At 62.5% G+C, this 22,037-nt stretch overlaps 3 protein-coding genes across 3 annotated transcripts in view; all 3 read left to right on the top strand.

Moving 5' to 3' along the window:
• Positions 1-8,227, top strand: part of CHLRE_12g493404v5 (uncharacterized protein) — a 14,786-nt gene extending 6,559 nt beyond the window's left edge. The window contains exons 2-14 of the mRNA XM_043067956.1: positions 373-568; positions 753-812; positions 1,059-1,256; positions 1,537-2,082; positions 2,250-4,222; positions 4,291-4,481; positions 4,732-5,078; positions 5,276-5,410; positions 5,697-5,798; positions 6,179-6,257; positions 6,543-6,682; positions 6,994-7,195; positions 7,482-8,227. Coding sequence (XP_042917980.1) covers positions 551-568; positions 753-812; positions 1,059-1,256; positions 1,537-2,082; positions 2,250-4,222; positions 4,291-4,481; positions 4,732-5,078; positions 5,276-5,410; positions 5,697-5,798; positions 6,179-6,257; positions 6,543-6,682; positions 6,994-7,083 — 3,879 coding nt within the window. The 5' untranslated portion in view covers positions 373-550 and the 3' untranslated portion in view covers positions 7,084-7,195; positions 7,482-8,227. The remainder of the gene's footprint in view (positions 1-372; positions 569-752; positions 813-1,058; positions 1,257-1,536; positions 2,083-2,249; positions 4,223-4,290; positions 4,482-4,731; positions 5,079-5,275; positions 5,411-5,696; positions 5,799-6,178; positions 6,258-6,542; positions 6,683-6,993; positions 7,196-7,481) is intronic.
• Positions 8,228-13,631: 5,404 nt separating this feature from the next.
• CHLRE_12g492954v5 (uncharacterized protein) lies at positions 13,632-18,967 on the top strand. The gene is made up of 9 exons (XM_043067948.1): positions 13,632-14,097; positions 14,437-14,973; positions 15,260-15,397; positions 15,674-15,934; positions 16,124-16,792; positions 17,087-17,788; positions 17,907-18,287; positions 18,456-18,686; positions 18,813-18,967. Exons 1-9 carry the CDS (start codon positions 14,085-14,087, stop codon positions 18,851-18,853), a joined length of 2,973 nt encoding a protein of 990 aa, XP_042917977.1. The 5' UTR covers positions 13,632-14,084; the 3' UTR covers positions 18,854-18,967.
• A 324-nt stretch (positions 18,968-19,291) lies between these two features.
• CHLRE_12g492504v5 (uncharacterized protein) lies at positions 19,292-22,037 on the top strand. Its single transcript, XM_043067939.1, has 3 exons — positions 19,292-19,645; positions 19,982-20,659; positions 21,141-22,037. Exons 1-3 carry the CDS (start codon positions 19,588-19,590, stop codon positions 21,875-21,877), a joined length of 1,473 nt encoding a protein of 490 aa, XP_042917976.1. The 5' UTR covers positions 19,292-19,587; the 3' UTR covers positions 21,878-22,037.

Here is a 22,037-nt window from a genome sequence, read left to right as displayed (position 1 = left end):
GGGAGAGGGAGAGGGAGAGGGAGAGAATAATGACACTTGGTAGTGGCGAAGCCACTGATGACTAGGGCTGACAAGCCCTAGTGTTGGGTGAGCGCGTTCCACATGCTCACCCCTAGGCACGCCTGACACAGCAGGGGATAAGGCCCCAGTCCTGGTCAAGACAAAAGAGACACGGAGACACAAGGCGCATGCCTTCTCCACCAAAAGAAAGCACAACAGCCAGCAGGCTAGGGCGCAGCCTCAGAGGGGCAGACACAACTGCCTCCACCACACGTACACAGACCAAAACACACGCCAGGAAAACACCGCCCGCCAAGGCCAGAAACACACACAAGGCCGCCCTGCCACAAACGGCACCCCTGGCCACAACAGAGGGAAGGCAAGGCGCTTAGGGCGCAGGGAGAGGGAGAGGGAGAGGGAGAGGGAGAGGGAGAGGGAGAGGGAGAGGGAAAGAGGGAAAGAGGGAAAGAGGGAGAGGAAGAGGTCTGGAAGTCTGTTGGGAGTGCGGGTTTTGGTGCAGTGGTCAGCCCCTCATGAAAACTTAGCCTACATGCTAGCAGCTTTTTTTGTTAGTCGTGCCCCTGCCATGCTAGCAGCTTTTTTGTTAGTCATGCCCCCGCCATGCTAGTAGCTCTTTTGTTAGTCATGCCCCCGCCATGCTAGCTGCGTTTTTGTTAGTCATGCACCCCCTCTCTCTCCCTGTCTCCCTCCAAACTCCATGCCCGCCTGCCCGCCCGCCTCTTCCCCCGCAGTCTCTGCCGCTGCTGGTGTTGGGTACGGTGTTTATCAACGCCTTCCTGGTGCTCTACAACGTGAGGGAGGGAGGGGAGGGAGGAAGGAGGCAGGCAGGCAGGCAGGGAAGTGTGTGTGAGGTTGGTCAGTTCCAAGCCACTCCAACCGAGACGGGCACCGTATGTGTGTTTGCCACTGGGAACATTTGTGGTACACTTGTGGTTTTCATGCTCAGCTATCCCCTCCCCACCCACTATACTACTGTTCCTGGCTACGCCTTCACTTCTGTAATAATCATGAATGTAACCCACCCTCCCACCCCCCAGGGCGCCAACGAGTCCCGGCTGCACTGGCCCGCCTCCCGCGCCGCCTGGGTGTCTGCCTGCATCGCCGGCGGCGCCTGCCTGCTGACGGTGCTGGTGGCCATGCCGCTGGTGCGCCGCCGCGTGCTGCTGCGCCAGGCGCTGGTGAGGGACCTGGCGCTGAGGCGGCGGCAGCAGCTGGCATACTACGTCACTCGCGCGGTGAGGGCTGGTGTGGGCGGCCATGGAGGCGAGGGAGGCGAGGGAGGCGAGGGAGGCGAGGGAGGCGAGGGAGGGAGGGAGGAAGGGAGGGAGCTCGATGGTGAGGCGCGCGATAAAGTTGAAAAAGCACAACGGGGAGAGGGCTCCACGCATGTGTGTTAGGAGAGCACAAGTGGACATGGTTGATACCGTGCGTGCAAAAGAGCGCTCAAGCAAGCAGTGTGCCCCGCCCCCGTCCCCTCGACTTAATCAGTCATGCATGTAACCCGCCGGTGTGCAGAGCAATGCCGGCAAGGACACGCCGGCGCCCACGCCCGCGCCCGGACGCAGCCTGGGTCCGTACGGCAGCGACAGCGGCCCCGTGCCCAGCGCCCAGCACGCCGCCAGATCCAGATCCAGCACGGCCGGCGCCCTGGGAGGAACGCGAGGGGCCACAGGCGGCGGCGGCGGCCACGGTGGTGGGTTAGTGGATGGCGGCGCCGACTCGCCGGCACAAGGGTTTGCGAGGCACGCCGACCTGGGGCCGACGGCGGCTGCGATGGGAATGGGGGCCGCAGGCGCGGCGTTCCCGCTGGCTGCGGGCATGGACCCAGGCTTGCTGCGGCCAGTGCCGGCGCCGTCGGGCCACCAGCAACATTCAAGCCAGCCTCCCTCTGGAGGAGGTGCAGGAGGAGGTTTGGGAGGAGGCGTGCCGCCGCCGATGGAGCGGCAGACGTCGGGCGGCCTGCGGCGCAGTGACACGTCCTCAGCCTATGCTGCGGCGCCCCCGCCCCCGCAGCAGCAGCAGGCGGCAGGCGCTGGCGCGGCAGGCGATGCCGGCATGCAGGTGCATGCCAGGACTGACACTGGGGCCGCTTTGCCACAGTCGCACGCGGCCGTATTCTACCGCTGCGCTGTCCGTCCTTGCACCCCACCCCACCTTCGCCCCGATAGGCCCCCCCGGTGTATCCTGTACCATCAACCTTGCAACCCTCCGGCTCCACGCCCACGCAGGCCGGTACCGGCGACGGCCCGGCGATGATGTCTCCGCTGCTGTCGCCCTACCACCCCCAGCACCAACAAGCCCCGCCGATGCTCCCAGCGGCCACCGCCGCAGCCGCAGCCGGCAGTCGATACGACTCCACGAGATCGCTGCTGCCCGTGCGCGGCGGTGACGGCGTGGCGGCGGCGGCAGCGGGGCCGGGAACCGGCGGCGGCGGCGACAGCGCTGCCTCGGAGCGGCTGGGACCGCAGGCGCTGCATCTGCCGCAGCAGCAGTCGCAGCCGTACGCACGGCTGGCGCCCGACCTGGTGCGGGTGACCTCCACAGGCCGGACCTCCTCCACCGTCACCACCGCCACCACCACCCACAGCGGCGGCATCACGCCGCCCCAGTTCCAGCAGCCGTCGCAGCTGTCCTCGGCCCAGCACTCGTCCGCACACACGAAGCTCACGGCGGGGGGCGGCGGCGGGCCGCTCGGGCCTCAGGGGCCGCTGTCGCTGCAGCTGCAGGGCAGCACGCACAGTAGCAACGGCCGCGACAACGGCGGCGACACCAGCAGCGCCGCCTCTGGCGGCGCCGCGGCCGGGGCCATCGGCGGCGGCGGCGGCGGCTCGGTTGAGATGGTGGCACAGCCTGCTGCTGCTGCTGCTGGCGTAGGGGGAGAGGGTCAGCAGCAGGTACAGGCGGCGGCGGCTGAGGCGGGCCGCACTGTGCCGATTGCGGCAGACGAGGGCGCTGCTGGTGCAGGGGCCACAGCTGGTGTGGCGGTCACCGCCGTGACTGGTGCCGTCGGGGCAGAGGCGCAGGCGGAGCAGCTGCAGCAGCAGGCGCAACAGGCGTGGGCCGGCCCGCAGCAGCAGCAGCAGCAGTGGCCCCAGCAAGCCCAATGGAGCCAGCCACAGCAGCAGCAGGCGTGGGGCAACCTGCAGCAGCAGTGGAACGCCCAACAACAGCAGGCTTGGGGTGGGCAGCAGCAGCAGCAACAGCAGCAGCAGTGGAATAATCAGGAGCAGTGGCGGGGCCAGCAGCAGGCGTGGGGCAACCAGCCACAGCAGCAGCAGCCACAACAGTGGAGTCAGCAGCAGCAGTGGAACCAGCAGCAGCAGCAGTGGGGCCAGCAACAATGGAACCAGCAGCAAAATCAATGGGCGGCCGCACAACCACAGCAGCAGATGCAACAGCAACGCTGGATGCAGGGCCAGCAACCCCAGCTGCAGCAGCAACAGCGCAATAACGGGGCGACACAGCAGGCGCAGGCACAACCGCAGCAGCAGTGGGGTGGCCAGAACCCGTACTGGCAGCAGCAGCAACAGCCGCCGTTGCAGCAACAGCAATACGGCCAGCAGGGTAACCACTTGAGCCGAGCCGCATACCAGGCGCAACCGCAGCAGCCGCAACAGCAGCGGGGCTGGGGTCCCGGCGCACCCGCGGGCGGCGGCGCCGTCGCGTTCCGGCCGCCGCAGGCGGCCGTGCCGCCACAGCAGCAGCAGTGGGGCGGCGGCGGCGGCATGGGTGTCGGCGGCATGCCTCTGCAGCGGCCGCAACCGCCACGCTTCGGAGGGGCTGGTGCTGGTGCCGGTGCAGGCGGTTACTACAATCCGCAAGCCGGGGCGGTGTCGTACGGCGGCGGTGGTGGCGGCGGCTTTGTGGCGCTGCCGGCGGGGCCCCAGGTGTCCGGCCGTTACGCCCACGGCGCCCCGGGGCCCATTGCGGAGGCCACGGCGCGGCGGCGGAGCATGGGCGACAGCGCGGGGCAGGAGGGGCCGGTAGAGGAGATTCAGTGGGTAGAGGCTGAGGGCACGGAGGGCAGGGGCCGAGGAGTGGGGCCGCAGGAGGAGATGGAGCCGCAGGAGGAGATGGAGCCGCAGGCGGCGGCAGCGCACGCACCGTTGCCGCCGCCGCCGCCGCCGCCGCCGCCCGGCCAGCAGCACAAGTCGCTAACGGCGGCGGTGCTGGGCGGTGCGGCGGTGGTGGCGGCACGCGCGCTAGGCCGCCGGAGTGACCCGGCGGCGATGGCGTCGTTCCATTCCATGCAATACTCGAGACCCACAGCCGAGTCCTTGAGCGGGAGACCGTCGTGGATGCTGCGGCAGGGAGCAGCGATGGCCACGGCGAGGGCTGGGGCGGCGGCCGCGGCGGCGGCGGCGCGGGCGGCGGTTGGGATGACAGCCGCCACGACCACCCTTTGTCGTCCGCGCCGCACCCGCACGTGTTTGATGACGCGGAGTACGACCAGCGCTCTGGTGAGCAGCTGGGTGTGTGTATGGGGGCAGGGGGTTGAGGGGGGAGACGGGTTGGGGCCTTGGGACCCGGGGACGGGATTAGGTGGCGGCGGCGCGGCCACACACACTTGCACGCTTCAGGACGCCTTCGACTAGGACTGCCGAGATGCCGAGATGTCTGAGCCGACTGCCGAGCAGCATTCCTCTCCCTCCCTTTACCATTTTCTTAGCTAATCGTGTATGAATGTAACCTCCCGGCGTCGCCACACAGACGACCACGTGCCGTTGGACCCGCTGCACGGCGGCAGCTCTGCCAATGCCGGCGGCGGGGTCATGCCCGCCCCGTCCATGGGCCGCGGCAGCGGTAGCGCAGGCGGCGGCGGCGGCGGCATGGGCTCACGCGCGTCACGGTCGTACGCGGCGGCGGCGGCGGCGGCGCAGTACGGCTTCCACATGCCCTTCAGCCACCACAGCCACAGCGCGGCGCAGCACGGGGCGGGCACGGACGGCGGCGGCGGTGGCGGCGGTGGCGTGGAGGCGGGTGACGGCTCGGGGCAGGGTCTGCCGCCGGGTGCGGCCGCGGGCACGCACTGGCAGAAGACCTTTGACCAGCTCAAGGTGAGCGAGCTAGCGGCCGCGCTCGCTGTGTGATGGTGATCGAACATCTGTGGCGCCAGCCGTCGCGGCCGAGCTCCGCATGACGGATGGCCACACCTGTACTACACACGCACTCTCATGTTTGTACTTCCCTGCCGCACCCCTCCAACGCACCCTACCTGCCGCGCCCCTCCCAACACTCCCCACCTGCCCGACAGGCTGTGGTGATGCGCGGCGCCAACGACGACGCCTTCCACGCGGAGGTGCTGGCGAAGGATGAGGTGGCGGCGGGCATGCACGCGCGCGCCGAGGTGTTCGACCCCGCCACAGAGCACGCCTTCAAGTACCTGCAGGTCCGTGCGCGCGCGGCTGTGTGTGTGTGTGTGTGTACGTGCACAACTGTCCTTTGCGCATGGCGCCCGGTTGCGGCAGCTCCCGGCAGCAGCACTCGTGCCGGTCGGTCGCGCTCCTTATGCGCACGCACGCCTCCCCTCGTGCTGGTTTGTTCTCACCTCTCGGCACCGCCCGTCATTCGCACGCTCTCGGTCCCTCTGCCTTGTCCAACACGCGCGCCGTCTGTGCCCCCTTGCCTGTTGCGCTGCCTGCCCCGGCACCGCCCACACACGCACGCACACGCAGGTGGTGACGGCTGTGTGCGACTCGTTCAGCCACGGCGCCAACGACGTGGCCAACAGTGTGGGACCGCTGGCGGCCATTTGGTACATCTACCGCTTCCACAGGGTGAGGCAGCGGGGCGGGGTGAGAGGGACTCCACATAGGGGTGGGTGGGGGGTGGGGAGGGGGCAACACAGGGGCGGGGGGCTGAGGCAGGGCGGGGGCGAGGGACGGGGCAGGAGCCAGGATGGTTTGCGTGCCCTGTCGTACTGGCTGCTCCAAGAGCACTCGGCATGCCGTGTGTACTATCGCCAGGCGCGGTATAAAAGTCAGATCAGATAGTTGTCAGGTCACGCGACGGAGTGATTGATGTGTAGCGGCTCAGTAGAGGCCCGCTACACAACACCGTGGGCACGGCACTTGACTTTCGTCGCGATGGGCACTCGGCCTTGCCCATCGCTAACGGCCCCGCAACCCCCTCGCCGACACTCGCCCCTTACCTGCAGATCGACTACCAGGCCGATGTTCCCATTTGGATCCTGGCCCTTGGCGGCGCCGGCATTGTGGTCGGACTGGCCTGCTACGGTGAGGCAGGCTGGCTCGCTGTTTGGGGGTGTGGGTTGTGCGAGTCTGAGCGTGCGGCGGCGGCGGCGGCGGCGGTTGTAGCCGCGGCCTTCTGCATGCGTGCCCGGGCTCTTCAGCAGGGGCTGGGCGGGTACACAGCGGGTGCGTGCATGGCGACACGTCAGAACGACTTGGTGCCTCACGCGCGCACTCGCTCGTGCTGTCTCCTTTTATTTCCAATCACACATCTCACACACGCACTCATGCACTCATTCTCTTAACACCGGCCACAACTCACGCATGTAGGCTACAACATCATCCGCGCCATCGGCTTGCGGCTGTCCGTGATCACGCCCAGCCGCGGCTTCTGTATCGAGCTGTCCACCGCATTGGTGGTGGTGGTGGCTAGCAAGTTCGGACTGCCCATCTCAACCACACACTGCCAGGTAAGGAGCAGGCAGGAGCGGGTGCATGTGGGCAGGAGCGGCGCGTGTGCGGCGTTGGGGTGGTTGCCTAAGGGGCGGCGTATGCGTGTAGGTTCAGGAGCGTTTGGATGACGTTAAGCAAGTGGCAGCTTGTGGTTGTGTGCAGCAGTGTCAAACCCTCTGTTCCTAGCTAGCTCGTGAGCATGGGGCCGTTGTCGTCCGCACACCGCCCCGCCCCCCCGCTACTGTACCTGGCTACGCCTTCACTTCATAAATAATCCAACCACTCACCAACCCGCCAACGAACCGCTGTTCAACCTCTAACCACCCAGGTGGGCGCCACCGCCGCCATTGGTCTGATGGAGGGAAGCGCCGACATCAACTGGAAGCTGTCGTTCTGGGCTGGCTGGTCACCATCCTGATCACGGGGCTGCTGAGTGCGGCGCTGTTCGCGGCGGGCGCCTACTCGCCCAGCATCACGCAGGAGAACGCCATCAGCAAATACGAGGACATGATCCGCAGCGTGGCGCAGGAGTGAGTGGGGCAAGTGTGTGTGTGTGTGTGTGTGTGTGTGTGTGTGTGTGTGTGTGTGTATGTGTGTGTGTGTATGTGTGTGTGTGTGTATGTGTGTGTGTGTGTGTGTGTGTGTGTGTGTGTGTGTGTGTGTGTGTGTGTGTGTGTGTGTGTGTGTGTGTGTGTGTGTGTGTGTGTGTGCAACTGTAGGACCCAGTGGCAAAGCCACCTGCTTCTCACGAACTGCAACGCACGGACCGCCGCCGCACCCCGCGCTCTGTGTGTATATGTGTCTCTGCACGTGCAGGTCTGGATGCAGGAGGGCAACAGCACCAACACGCGGCCTGTACAGCACATGGATCCCGACGAGCTGACGGAGTACCTCAGCGACACCGTACAGACGTACGTTAACAACAGCCTGCCGTACATTGGCGGCATGGCGGCCAAGGGCATTGTACTGCCCCGCCCGCCGCGGCGGCGGTACGGGCGGTGATACTCTGAGGGTCTGTTCGTATGGATGACATGACACGTTGCCGTACTGGCGTACTCGGTGTGGCGGCATATACTTGACGTGTATACGGCATTGGGCTTGCAGTGAGTAGTATCCATGGTTTTCGGGTTGGTCTGCGCGTGCAAACGGGTACAGTCCTGAGACCTGCGAGGTGAAATAGGCTGCTGCATTAGCCCTCCAGGGGCTTAGATGACATATTCCACCAACGGTGGGAAAGGCTAGCAGATTGGGGAATATCAGTCCGGACCATGTTGTAGCACGAAAGCAGACTACCGTACTGATAAGCATGTGTTGATGAAGATGCGTGGGCACAAGCCTACGTGCCTGCGCAACCTGCCGGCAATTCGGGCGAAGCGCAGGCGTTAATAATAATAATAATTCAAACGCCGGCCCATAGGGCCTGGCGTGGATTATCGGGGTAAGGTGGCTAGGGCGAGGAGGCCCATCCCCCTCGCGCTGCCGCCTCACCACGCACTCCGAGGAGGCGTGGGGGAGCCGTGGCTCACCCACCTCTCGGTTTGAGTTCCTGCTCGGTTACTCGGCGCATTTTGATAATGCTGCCCGCACTGTTCACGGCGTGTGTGTGCAGCCTCTCTCCGCATACTCGTGCGGCTGTGTGGGTCACTCCAAGTTGAGAGGTGAGCAGCTTAGTGAGGTTGCAAGGGATGGCCCCAGTCACTCCGAGCGCAAGGCATTCATTGGTGGAGTAGTGGACCGTCCATCCGGCCGCTTCCAGCAGTCGCTTGAGTTCTTGGTGTTGTTGAGATTTTTCTTCCCGCTTGTCCAAATGGCGAACGTCAGAGCTGTAACCGATTTCAAGGATATAGATGGGCAGACGTGCTTTGTTCAGGGGCGGGCGGTACCCTTCTCTATGAGTTTCATGGGCGGGCAGGTTTGGGATGAACAGAATGTCAGGTCGGAGCCTTGTAATAAGGGGTGATGGTGTCCTCTCCGCAGCCAGCCAGGCGGGGGGGCGTTGTGCTGACGCATAGTGTGGCAGGTCAGCTAGGGGGCCCGCGTCCATGACCATGAACCCGTTCCCATAGGTTCCTTTGGAGATGCATTTGGCGACACGCTGGACTGCCCAGTTGTGCCGATTGATGTACGCGCCTTTCATTTTAGGGTGTGTGCAGCCCCCGAGGATGTGCCCTCCGGAGTCAGGGGTGTGGCAGAGGGGGCAGTTGCCGTTCCCTCCCAGGCGGTAGCGCCGTTTAAGCTGTGCGTTGAAGAGGTAGCCGTAGCGGGCGTAGATTATTTGCTTGACCAGCCAGGGGTGCCTGGTGGAGCTGGCGAGGGTGCGGTTGCTGAGGGTGGGGCACATGTTGGCAGATGCTTCCGCCCATTGCTCCAGCACTGGAGTATTATTGGTAAAGCCTTGTTGTGCTTCGGGGGGCAATGAGTTCAGGACTCCACGGTTTAGGTCGCTTAGGTAGAAATTGTCAGAGTTGCGTTTGGGCCACCAGATGTTGGACCACGGTTCGTCTGGTGCTAAGCGTATGGCCTGCCCCATGGCCTCCATGTCGTTGGCGGCGACTTTGGCTGCACCTTTGTCAGCTTCCTCGTTGCCGTGGAGCCCTGTGTGAGAGCGGACTTTCAGCAGCTGGACTGGGACCCCGGCGTCGGCATACATTTGTAGCTCGTGGAGAATGTTTTCAAGCAGGTTTTTATGCTTGGATAGTAGGAGTCGTTGTGGTGCAGTAAGGGCTCGGCGGATCAAGTAGAGAGACACTAGGGAATCACTGGCTATGGTTACTTGGGTCATGCCCATCAGACAGAGTCGGGGGCGGATGTATTCTAACGCAGCGAGAATGGCTGATAGTTCGGCTCTCTGGATTGTGTTGGTGCTGTTGAGGCCGCCTGGTTCGACGTAGATGTGTTCGGTCTGTTGGGACCACGCGCAAGCACCGAGTTTGTTCATTTCGTTGCCATCTTCACCGGCCGCAACTTTGATGCAAGATCCGTCGGTCCAAACAATGGTGGCGGCATCGTACAGGTAGCTGCTCCGAGTGGGGAAGGCAGCTCGTGTGGTGTAGAGGGCAGAGAGCGTGGGCATGGGCGTAGGGCATGTGTCCAGGCCCTGTGCTGCTGGTGCTTGGGGTCTAGTTAGCTGCTTTGCACGGGCTTTTGCACGGTGGCTGTATGGTCGGCCCGGTGGGGCTGTGCGGTCACGGGGGAGGGTTACGCGCGCAGGCCACTCCAGTGGTTGTCGGCGCCCTGGGGGTTGCGAGGTCGGTGGCGGCACCGCTCCAAGTTCGGCCAGGGAGGTTTGGAGACGTGTCAGGTTTTTGTTGGAGTTGAGTGCTTGTACCCCTGTGGTGTTCGCAATGAGGAGTAGGCTGCAGGCCCTGCTTGCTGCTGGCAGCCTCGTCGGCCGCCCCAAGGCCATCTAACATGCTAGAGGCGGATACTCCAGGTGGAATCAGGGCCAGGATGGTGACATGTGGACTCGCAAGGCACCGGCTGGCGGCGCCTTTGCCTTGTGGGATAATCATGAAGGTGATGGCGGGGGTGGCCTGGTGTTCTAGGTGTTCGATCGATGCTGTTGCCCACGCCAGTGCCTTTGTGCAGGCGTCTGGGTCAGGGTCAGGGTGGGCGAGGGAAAGGCCGTCAAACGGGGCCGTGTACGCATCATGTGAGGCCCCGAAGAGGGAGTCAGCTGCGTGTTGGCTGTAATATTTAGTGGCCCGGCCCGAGCAGTTGAGTGGAGTGTAGTGCGGTGCTGTGGAAACGATGGTCTGTATGTCATCTGCTAGCTAGTCCTTTTACTGTCAGGATAACGCAGCACAATAGGCGCCGTGGGTGCGCGAAAGTGTCCTCTCCGACCCACCAACCCACCCACCCCACCCACGCCACCCACCACCCACCCACCCACCCACCCACCCACCTTCGCACCCACCCACCCACCCATACCCACCCACCCACCCACCCACCCACCGCAACGCCACACGCGTGAAGCAGAGGCGCAGCGCATCTGCACGCAGGCAGACGACGTTTAGGAGGGTGCGTGGGGAATCGCCACGATTGCCGAAACTTGGGTCATCTGAGGGCCGAAGCCCTGCCTCCCCGCCGCTTCGGCACCCCAGCCAGCATGCCGGGTCAGCGCCCCGAACCCGCACCCCGATCCGCCACCGCACGCCCGGCCCGGATTAACCATAGTTCATTTTGGGATCGGAACCAACGCTCCTCCCCACCCCACTACCCCCGGATGTATGCTCCGTGCCTGGCGGCGTCGGGGTCGTTGCCAGGTAAGTGGGCTTTGTATGTCGTTCCCGCGTTCCTACCGTACCTGTTCTGTGCTGTTGTGCCTGCGCAAGCTAGGTGGCCGAAGCCCCCCACTACTGCGGCGGCATCCCAGCTTGCCGGGTCGTCAGCGCCCTGGATTATTGCCGAGCCCCCCACCTACCCACCCCACTCTGGCCCGGGTTGATTGACGCTAGTTTACTTTGGGACTGGATTGAATGCCGCCCCCGCGCTCTATTGCATTGGGTTCAGTTTAGTTTGGGCTGGTATCTACACCCCGGCCCCCCCCCGCCCGCGCGCCGCCGGCCGCGGCACAATGAGATACGGCCAGCCAGATGACCGACCCGCCGGCCAGCTCAGCAGCTTGGCGAACCGGGGGCGCCTGCACTAGTTTAGTTGGCCGAAACACGGCAGATTCGCGACCGACCCCGCTCCCCAGATTGGCCGTGGCGGCAAGAACAACAGAAGGCCCGCTGGCTGGGCTGCTCGCTGCTGCTGGTCGGGCTGGCGCGACCAGGTCAGTGAGGTTGAGGGCTCCGTCACAGCACATAGAGATGCCTTCAAGCAACATGCACGGAATGATCAGCATAGCCGCCTGCCGTCCCGCCGTCCGCCCGCCCACCCATCTCGCTCACACGTCAGAAAGTACGGCGAGCTCGATCGATTCACAATCTGAGCAGCAGGTTTTCTCCCACCGCACCTCCAAAGAAACAAGACGATAACCGCAAAGTCAGCCTGTATACTCATACCTCGATACCATAACAGGCTCACATCGTCTGCGTTCGTGCCCTCGGGGACGAGAGGGCCATTGTCCACATTGCCTGGCTCTTTGGCTCTGAGCTCTTCAATGTGCTCTTGTTAACGTCTGACATACCACTGTGTCGAGGTGTGAACCTGCAAATGCCTGCTGGCAGGAGACAGATGTCCCTGCTGTCTAATGGGCGCCGCTGGACCGGCGGCCCCCTTGTTTTTGCTGCTACTGGTAGACTACGGACGATGATATCAGACGCATTGAGTTTGACGGTGAGTGCTGCACACAGCAGTATGTTACACCTACCGCCTGGCCATTATGCAGCAGACATTACTGCGTGCGCACCTACCGAGAGAGCCTGCATAAAGCACGCAATAAGTCCGATAACCTCTCTATATCAGCTAAGCCTTGACCTCGCCTGCTGCTGCTGCCGCAGGTTGCATTCCTGTTCCTGCTTTGTGCCGCTGGCTTCGCGCAAGGTGCGGGATGCTGTGCGAGACAATCACGAATAGTCTGCATATAGCACTTGGCGTGACGGGGATACCGGAAACCTCGCGCGCACGAACTCGCTCATCACATTACGCAATGCACGCACGATAATGCTAACTGGTCCGCCGACGGACTGCTCGGCAGAGAGACTAAAGGGGAAATGCATATGAAGCATGTATCTGGTGGAACCCCACAAGCAGCAAGACTGTGCTTACTTGCAGCAGCAGTCTTGCCGTGAACGTATGGACATTAGTCAGCAGTTCTCGCCCAAAGCCGACCAGTGGAGCCACTGTCCAATTTACGCACACTTTGACCCCAAAGACCTGGGAATGGGAAATGTCCGGCAACGATTCTAACCCACCTTCTTGCTGGCAGAGTGCTAAGTTCACAGTCCAACTTTTCCCAGCCTTCGATAGCTAGAGCCAGCGAGCGTGATGGGTATGTTGTTGTGTTGCCTGTGGTTACAAGGTGATGAGCACGACGTGCATGATATGGGTATGGTCAAGCCGAACTGCGCAGGAACTTCACTCAACATGCTCTATACATACGCCCCAGAATAATGCAGCCCAGGGAAGAATGCGAGGCTCTGCCGGCCAGCAAGCACATACATTGACGAGTGTTGCGGAACTAATGCGTACGTAGACATACCATGTACAGGCACGTCGGATGGTTTGGGCTTTGGACGGTGCGGCGTGCGTGTACGTACGGGCACGCCCTGGGTCAGCCCGGGTTGGCTCGGCCGTGCGTGTTCCCCCAGACGACATACGGCCCGCCAGCGGCCCTGCCATTGTGCGTACTGCTGTGGTTTCTCTGGGGCTGCCAGAATGTACTTGGGCTTGATTGCGTACTCTTGCGACGTGCTACAGTTTTTGATGCACCTCGCAATCCCAGAGCAAATAATCCCCCATCCACACGCATGACCAGCGCGCACGGCCCTCATGCATGCGCACGGCAGCAGGCTGCTGCTATGTTTACATACATTAAATGCATGGCATGTGGGCACCGTACTGCTACGCTTGAATACAACTCTGGAACTGGTGATGACGGCCATTTAGGGTGCTGGGATTATCAGGTAGGCACGCAGCATCAAACTGGTGTGCGATTGTGTGGAAGCCCTCCAGCCGCCGATACCACCCCTCTACAACATTCCCTGATTCCCTGCCATCGAATTTGCCATAATCACCAATCCGGTGTCATTAACCGAGCGTAGCAGTACGGGTATGCAGCCTTACCTGTGCCGGGTAGGTTGCGAGTGCCGGATGGGGTGTCCACCCTACGCAAGGTTGCCAGAGCGGGGGCAGTCCAGCTTACAGATTGCCGAGTCGGAGTCGGGCATGTAAGGTTGCCAGAGCGTGTGTGTGTGTGGGGTGGTGGGGTGGCGGGTGGTGAGGGGGTCGAAGTGCGCAAACCATGGCTGCTCTCCGACCTGCAGCTGTGTTTTCTTATAACAAAATGAGTATAATAAGCTAAAGGAAATTCCCAGAAGGCTATGGCCGCGCAAATCGAAATTCACACCGATTCGGGCATGGTGCGGGCACGCGTGTCGTGTTTGCACCGGCTTGTCCCCCGGCTTTTGCGGCCTCGCGTATTTCGCAACGTATTTTAACGTTCTGTGCTCGAAATCCTAGTACGCTGTATAAATACGCGTATTATGGAGAGAGGGTCGCGTACTAGGCAACCCTGCATCACCATGCACATCCACATCCATGCACTGAGCCAGGACGGGCTGTGCCCTTGACTTACTTTGGGAATGCTTGTTCCTCATATGAGTGCCGTTGCTCGACTCACTCTGGGAAAGCTTGTTCCCGGGCGACGTGGAATTCCACGGGTATATGACCTGCACCTAACCGGGTTTATGTTAGTTGCACTAAGCTACTTGGACTGCTGTTACACGCACATCTTCGTGGAGGGGTTCCCCAATGAGCTTTGTTCGTGAGCACTCGCTCGGACGTATCTTCCGGCACGCCTTCCCACAACGCGCGCGATGATGTAGGGGGAGGCACGTCAGGGCGACTTATGTTGATACTGAATTACTTGAGTCTGGGATACCACAGCAGTGCAAAAGCAACGCGGCGGCTCACATTGCCTCTCGCCCCCGCGCACGCCCCACCTGCCCGCCTCAGTCGCCCCCGACCTGCCCCCGCCCCGCCCGGCGGCGTGCACCACGTACACATTTACAGGCCTTGAATCTGTACACCTATATATCTACAAGCATGACGTTACCCTAACAATGCCCCAACCCTGTGCCCTATTACGTACGTGCGCCTGCAGATCAGCGGATTGCCACCTTCACCTCGCTGCCTGTGGGCGCGCTCACCAGCTCCTCGCTGTCGGCCCAGGGCATCGAGCTGTCTGCCGGCAGCAACCCCGTCAGCCCGGCCTGGGGCGAGGTGGTGGACTGCGCGGCGGGCTGGAGCTATGGCGGCGGCAGCACCATGACCGCCGCCGGCTGCACGCAGGCCCTGCGCTTCCCGTACGACGACTTCAGCGAGTCGTTCCGTCCTGCCTCGCCCCCCATCATGTTCTGGAGCCTCAGCCTCACGTACCGCACCACGCTGCCGTACGTGACCCTGTACCTGTACCCCACCAGCGGCCAGGGCAACGCCAACGCCTGCAAGGTGCGGCTGAACCGCACCGAGCCCATCGCCAGCCCCAGGCCGCCGGCGTTCGTGTACTCCGCGTCCAACAGTGTGACCGTGACGGCGTCCGAGTGCGGCTGGGGCGCTGGGTCCACGTTCTTCAGCTTTTCATTTTACGTGGGCGTGGAGGGTAGCTCAGCCGGCATCGACGTTTTCGAGCTGCTGCTCGGTGAGTGTACACGTTCGTATGTGTGTGGGGGGTGGGGGGTGGGGCGAAGTAAGGATGCGGGACGGGGGTGCGGGCGGGGTGGGCATGGGCATGCATGCATCAATGGTGGTCGGTGGTGAAACGTGCAATAGGAATACACAAGCGCAATTGCGGTAGCGCGGGTGGGTGTCCGAGCGAGCCGCCTGTGCCGACATGTTTAGCACTACAAATTTACATGTGCAGTCTCGCTCGGCCCTACCTCCCGCCGCCTTCGCTCTCTTCCCCATGTTGCTGCCGATCGATGCAGAGTCATTTACGTTGGAGGCCGGAGCAGCGCCCTCGCCGTCGCCGCCCAGCCCCGCGCCGCCCAGCCCAGAGCCACCCAGCCCGGCGCCGCCCAGCCCGCAGCCGCTCGTGTTCGGCAGTTCGCGCACGATCAACACAAGTATGCTGCCGCTCGGCGACCTGACCGAAGCTTCGCTGGAGGCCTCCGGGGTTGGTCTTGTTCGCCTCGAAGGCCACATTGACACTTGGGGAACTGTGGTGGACTGCGCCGCCGGCTGGCTTGGCTTGACAACATCGTACAGCGGAATGACTATACACGTAGCCGCGACGGGATGTAGCAGGGCCCTGAGCTTTGACACTGAGGGCACAGTGAGCCTATTCCGCCCAGTGTCCCCGACCAGCCCGTTCTGGAGGCTCACACTTACGTACCGCACAGCCGCGCCAAACGTGGGAGTGGGCTTTTACCAGACTGGCGACACCAATTACAACAACAAGTGCGAAAAGACGCTAGACCGCACGGAGCCCATCGTCACGGAGCCCGCGCCGGCCTCCTTCACCTACACCGCACCGCCAAAGACGGTCACCGTGACACCCGCTGATTGCGTCGGCGGCTGGCCCCCCGGATCCACCTTTGACAACTTTTACATCTTTACAACACTGTCGGATGCTGGCGCCGTGCTGTGGAACTTGATGATCGGTAAGTGAGCAGACAGACATACATGGGCGCAGTGACCTGGTGCGGCAATAAATAGCAGGCTCGAGAGGTAGGAAAGCGTCGCAGGAGATGTCAGGCGGGTGCAAGTGTAGCGTACTTGCGTGCGTGCAGGTATCGTGCGCGAACGACGTGCTGACGTTTTATTTGCACTCATTTCTCCCGCATATGCAGAGTCGTTCACCATAGAAACTGGCATGGCTCCGTCACCCTCCCCGATGCCGCCAACACCAGAGCCCAGAACCGTCCCGTGGCCGCCCAGCCCTGAGCCGCCTATGCCCAGCCCTGCGCTTCCCAGCACGCGCAGGGTCAGCTTTGACTCGTTTCCGCTCGGGGACCTGACCAGCACATCACTCCAGGCGATAGGCATTGGCCTTGGCGATCCCACATTCCCTACAACACCTGTATGGGGGGAGGTGGTGGACTGCGTGGCGGGCTGGAGCTACGGCTTAGTCAGTAACACCGCCATGACCGCCACCGGATGCGTCAAGACATTGCGCTTTCCGTATGCACTAGACACGGGCCGCTTTGCGATTGCGTCATCGCCCGTCGACAGGTTCTACAGCCTCACGCTTACGTATCGCACCACGATGCCGTATGCAGACCTGGTTCTACAACCGGTGGACTCGCAGTTCTCCCCGTGCACAATAAAGTTGAATCGTACGGATCCCATCGATAGACGCCAGCCAGATGTGTTTACCTATGCCGCGTCCCCTGTCACGGTGACGGTGACTGCTTCTGAGTGTGGCTACGCAGCTGGGTCTGCGTTTTGGAACTTCCAGTTTTACATATCCTATGGCGATGACGATAGTGACTTGATTAACGTGTTTGAGCTGCTGATCGGTAAGCGGGAAGTAGTGGGCGGGCCACGTCGTCAGGACCGGGGGTCGCGGGGTCTGTCTCCCATGTGGGCAAACTCGCACACCCCGCTTGCAGTAGATAGACAGGCTGCTGTTCTGTGTAGTATGCCTGGGGTTGTCTAATCCGTATAGACTATGTGTCATGCACATGCAGGCACTGTCCGCGTATACATGGCGTGCACCTGTAGCTAGATAGTCCGCATTCACCCACATCATACTGTACGTACATCCACTGACCGATTGAACGCATGCAAATGTGCGCCCATTCCTGCTGCAGATTCCTTTGTCATGGAAACGGAAGCGCCAGTCTTGGCTTCACCTCCCTCACCGGCACCCACCTCGCTCGCGCCGCCCTCGCCGTCGCCGCCCAGCCCCGAGCCGCCCAGCCCTCCGGCGCCACCCAGCCCGGCGCCGCCCAGTCCCGGGCCCCTAGTGTTCGGCAGCACCCGCGCCGTCGCCTTCACCGCGCTGCCACTGGGCGCGCTCACCAACAGCTCGCTGCAGGCCCAGGGCATTACGATGTACTCTGGCAGCAACGCTGCGTCGCCTCCGTGGGGTGAGGTGGTGGACTGCGCCGCGGGCTGGAGCTACGGCGGCAGTACGGCGATGACCGCGAGCGGCTGCAGCAAGACCCTGCGCTTCCCGTACGACGACTACAGCGAGTACTTCCAGCCGCTGCTGTCCCCGCCCATCATGTTCTGGAGCCTCTCGCTCACATACCGCACAACGCTGCCGTACGTGACGCTGTACCTCTCCCCCGCCGGCGGCGGCGGCGGCTCCTCATGCAAGGTGCGGCTGAACCGCACGGACCCTGTCGCCAGCCCCGCGCCGGCTGCGTTCACCTACGCCGCCTCCAACACCCTGGCGGTGACTGCGGCGGATTGCGGCTGGGTGGCGGGCTCGGCTTTCGCCAGCTTCTCCTTCTACGTCGGCGTGGAGGGCAGCTCAGCCGGCATCGACGTGTTCGAGCTGCTAGTTGGTGAGTGTCTCTGGGAGACAGCGGCATGTATGGTCGCGTGCGTGTGTCCTTATTAGTTTTCCTTTCCTCGCTCGGAGCCCCTTCAAGTCCGATCCCTCCGTGGTATTCTCATCCGCAGATTCATTTACCATGGAAACGGGGATGGCTCCCTCGCCCTCTCCTCCCTCGCCGGCGCCCCCGTCACCGGAGCCACAAAGCCCAGCACCGCCAAGTCCCCAGCCCCCCAGCCCGGCGCCCCCCAGCCCCGAGCCACCCAGCCCCGCGCCGCCCAGCCCGCCGGCACCACCAAGCCCCGAGCCCCCCAGCCCCGCGCCGTCACCCCCGTCACCGGAGCCTATGGTTTTCGGCAGCACCCGCACCGTCAGCTTCGACACGTTCGAGCTTGGATATCTGACAGGGACTTCGCTTGAAGCGCAGGGCCTGGCCCTGTCCAACTACCCTAATGACATCGGGCACCGGAAACCAAATACCTGGGGAAAGGTTGTGGACTGCGCCGCCGGTTGGTATAACAACTCACCCATGAACGCAGCCGGCTGCAATAGAAGCCTGCTATACGGTTCTGAAGGCTTATCCAGTGCCTTCCGGCCGTTGTCCAGAGTGTCTGAGCCCCCCCCGTTTTGGAGGCTGACGCTCACGTACCGCACAACCTCACCAAACGTGGGAGCAGGCTTCTATCAAACAGGCGACGTCGAGTACCACTACCTCTGCGAGATAAAGCTCAAACCCACGGAGATCATTGCTGGACCCGCGCCGGCCAAATTCACCTACACCGCCGGCCCCAACACTGTGACGCTGACGCCAGCTGATTGCCGCTGGGCTGCCGGGTCCACATTTGACAGCTTTTTCCTCTTCATTGCTATGGAGGGGGCTGATGCCCCAGTGTTCGAGTTCCTAATCGGTAAGCATGTTGTGGGTGGGGGAGCATGCAGGGGTGTATGTTTTCCCAAACTTCGGTGTAGCTAGCGCATGCAACCAAACATGGGGGGGGGGGGGAAGTCTTCACCACTTGCTTGGTCTGCGCTAGATAGTCTGCATGTCGAGGCCACGAACGCCACACCATTGTGAGATTAGGGGCGGGGATCGCCACCAAGTGTCAAATTAGAGAGCATGTCGATGGTCTGACGGGAAGCTTCTGTGCGTGTTTTGGACTTGCTGCAGATTCGTTCACCATAGAAACAGGCATCGCACCTTCGCCGCCCCCGTCGCCGGCTCCACTGCCGCCCAGGACCATCCCGTGGCCGCCCAGCCCCGAGCCACCCAGCCCCGCACCACCGCCTGTATTTGCCAGCACACGCCGGGTCAGCTTTGACACGATGCCACTTGGGGACCTCATCACCACATCGCTCCAGGCGATAGGCATTCATCTTGGGGTAGGCACCTTTGAGGACCTCCCGCCGTCGCCTGTCTGGGGAGAGGTGGTGGACTGCGCGAGACGGGGCTGGTGGTCCAACGGCACCACAACATTTGCACAAGGCTGCACCCAGGCCCTGCGCTTCCCATATCAACATGACAAGACAACGGGCTACATTGCACCAGCAGCGTCAACGCCTGGCAGCTTAGGCAGGTTCGACAGTCTCACACTTACTTATCGCACCCAATTGACAAACGCGCAACTGATCTTATCTCCAGCGAATCCATTTACAAACGGAGCGTGCACGGTGCGGCTGAACCGCACCGAGCCTATCAACAGCTTCCCCGACCCGGGGTATTTTTGGTACATCGCGTCCAGCAGGGTTATTACCGTAACCCCGTCCGAATGCGGCTGGGACGCTGGGTCGGGATTTTCTGATTTCCGCTTCATGGTGTCCTATAATGTGGAGATGGACTACGCAGCTGAGGTGCACGAGCTGCTCATTGGTGAGTAGCTCACGCAACTGCGGGTTTTGCCTCTGGGTACTTTTCTGCGGGTTTTGCCTCTGGGTACTTTTCGGTATGGGTGCGTATCCATTGTGCACGCATACATATGCTGTACCCATGCAGCCCCCTACCTGTACTGTACTGAGGAGGAATAACAAAGATGCCCGCGTGTCTTAAGGAGGAGTGAGACAAGCTCACCCTACCGTTGTACTGTCGACGAACTTCATTTCCCTTGCCCGTTGTGTGCGTGTACCTGATTAGTCTGCTTCTGTTTATGACGTGCGTATGTACGTGTGTTTGTCTGCTGCTTGCCTCTATCTGCCTGCTACTGCGCAGAGTCGTTCACCATGGACATCGGCATTGCTCCGTTGCCCTCCCCGATGCCGCCGTCGCAACTGCCACCCAGCCCCGAGCCGCCCAGCCCTCCGGCGCCACCCAGCCCGGCGCCGCCAAGCCCAGCGCCCCTAGCTTTTGGCACCAGCCGCGCCGTTGCCTTTAGCTCGCTGCCTGTGGGCGCGCTCACCAGCTCCTCGCTGTCGGCCCAGGGCATTGAGCTGTCTGCCGGCAGCAACCCCGTCAGCCCGGCCTGGGGAGAGGTGGTGGACTGCGCGGCGGGCTGGAGCTATGGCGGCGGCAGCACCATGACCGCCGCCGGCTGCACGCAGGCCCTGCGCTTCCCGTACGACGACTTCAGCGAGTCGTTCCGTCCCGCCTCGCCTCCCATCATGTTCTGGAGCCTCAGCCTCACGTACCGCACCACGCTGCCGTACGTGACCCTGTACCTGTACCCCACCAGCGGCCAGGGCAACGCCAACGCCTGCAAGGTGCGGCTGAACCGCACCGAGCCCATCGCCAGCCCCAGGCCGCCGGCGTTCGTGTACTCTGCGTCCAACAGTGTGACCGTGACGGCGTCCGAGTGCGGCTGGGGCGCTGGGTCCACGTTCTTCAGCTTTTCATTTTACGTGGGCGTGGAGGGTAGCTCAGCCGGCATCGACGTTTCCGAGCTGCTGCTCGGTGAGTGTACACGTTCGTATGTGTGTGTGTGTGTGTGTGTGTGTGTGTGTGTGTGTGTGTGTGTGTGCGTGTGTGTGTGTGTGTGTGTGTGTGTGTGTGTGTGTGTGTGTGTGTGTGTGTGTGTGTGTGTGTGTGTGTGTGTGTGGTGTGGTGTGGGGATGGTGTGGGGTTGGTGTGTGTGTGTGTGTGGTGTGGGGGTGGGCGGGTGTGGGGGTGGGTCGGTGGGTCGGTGGGTGCGTGGGTGGGGAGGGCGCGGATGCGGAACGGGCGGTCCGGCTGGGGAGGTGGAGAGGCCCGGTGGTGGCATTCGCTGTGGATTGTATGGAGATGCACAATTGCGGTACCCTGCTTGCTTGTCGGGCTCTGATCTCCCCCTCTCCCCCCCGATCGGCTGCTCTGGGATAGATCCTCTCTTGATGTGGAGCGTATTCAAGTGCACAGATCTGATGAAACCGCTGTCCGTGTATTCGTTTCTATGCAGACTCGCTCACCATGGAAACGGGCATGGCTCCCTTGCCCTCGCCCTCTCCTCCCTCGCCGGCGCCCCCGTCACCGGAGCCACAAAGCCCTGCACCGCCGAGTCCCCAGCCCCCCAGCCCGATGCCGCCCAGCCCAGAGCCGCCCTCGCTGGCACCACCGAGCCCCGAGCCCCCCAGCCCCGCGCCGCCCAGCCCGGCGCCTCAGGCTTTCGGCAGCACCCGCACCGTCAGCTTTAATGCGCTGCCGCTTGGAAGCCTAACGCTCACGTCGCTGGAGGCACAAGACATTCGCCTGGCCCACCAAAACGAAAGCAACGCCTTGCCCGGATGGGGACAGGTCGTGGACTGCGCTGCAGGCTGGACGACTGATGACAGTTGGGCTATGACCGCCACCGGCTGCAACAAGACCCTGCGCCTTACGAATGAACTATCGGACTTCTTCCTGCCATTGTCACCGCCCAGCACGTTCTGGAAGCTCTCGATTACATACCGCACCACAGTTATGTTAACGGCACTTGTGCTGTATGGCACCGGCAATGTCAGCCACGTGTGCGACCGGGTGCTGCAGAAGTCGGATCCGACCCTCTTGCCCAACCCGACCAAGTTCACCTACACCGCCGCGCCCATCACGTTTACGGTGACTCCGGCGGACTGTGGCTGGGCTGCTGGGTCTACATTCGACAGGTTTGCCATCTTGATTCTCACATATGGAGCCGGCGAGTTACTGCTCGGTAAGTGAGACGCACGTACAGATGTCCCAGCGGTAGTCACGGCGTGGTACTAGGCGTATTATTAGACATACGTGTACATACGTGTAGCATACCGTACTTGCAGTGTTTGGGTGGCTGTCCGTCCGGGAGGCCCATCCAGGCGATTGCATGCGTATACCCAGCCATGGG

The sequence above is a fragment of the Chlamydomonas reinhardtii genome, chromosome 12 (genome assembly GCF_000002595.2).
Source record: "Chlamydomonas reinhardtii strain CC-503 cw92 mt+ chromosome 12, whole genome shotgun sequence".
NCBI lineage: Eukaryota > Viridiplantae > Chlorophyta > Chlorophyceae > Chlamydomonadales > Chlamydomonadaceae > Chlamydomonas > Chlamydomonas reinhardtii.
This window is presented reverse-complemented; position numbering and strand designations above follow the sequence as displayed.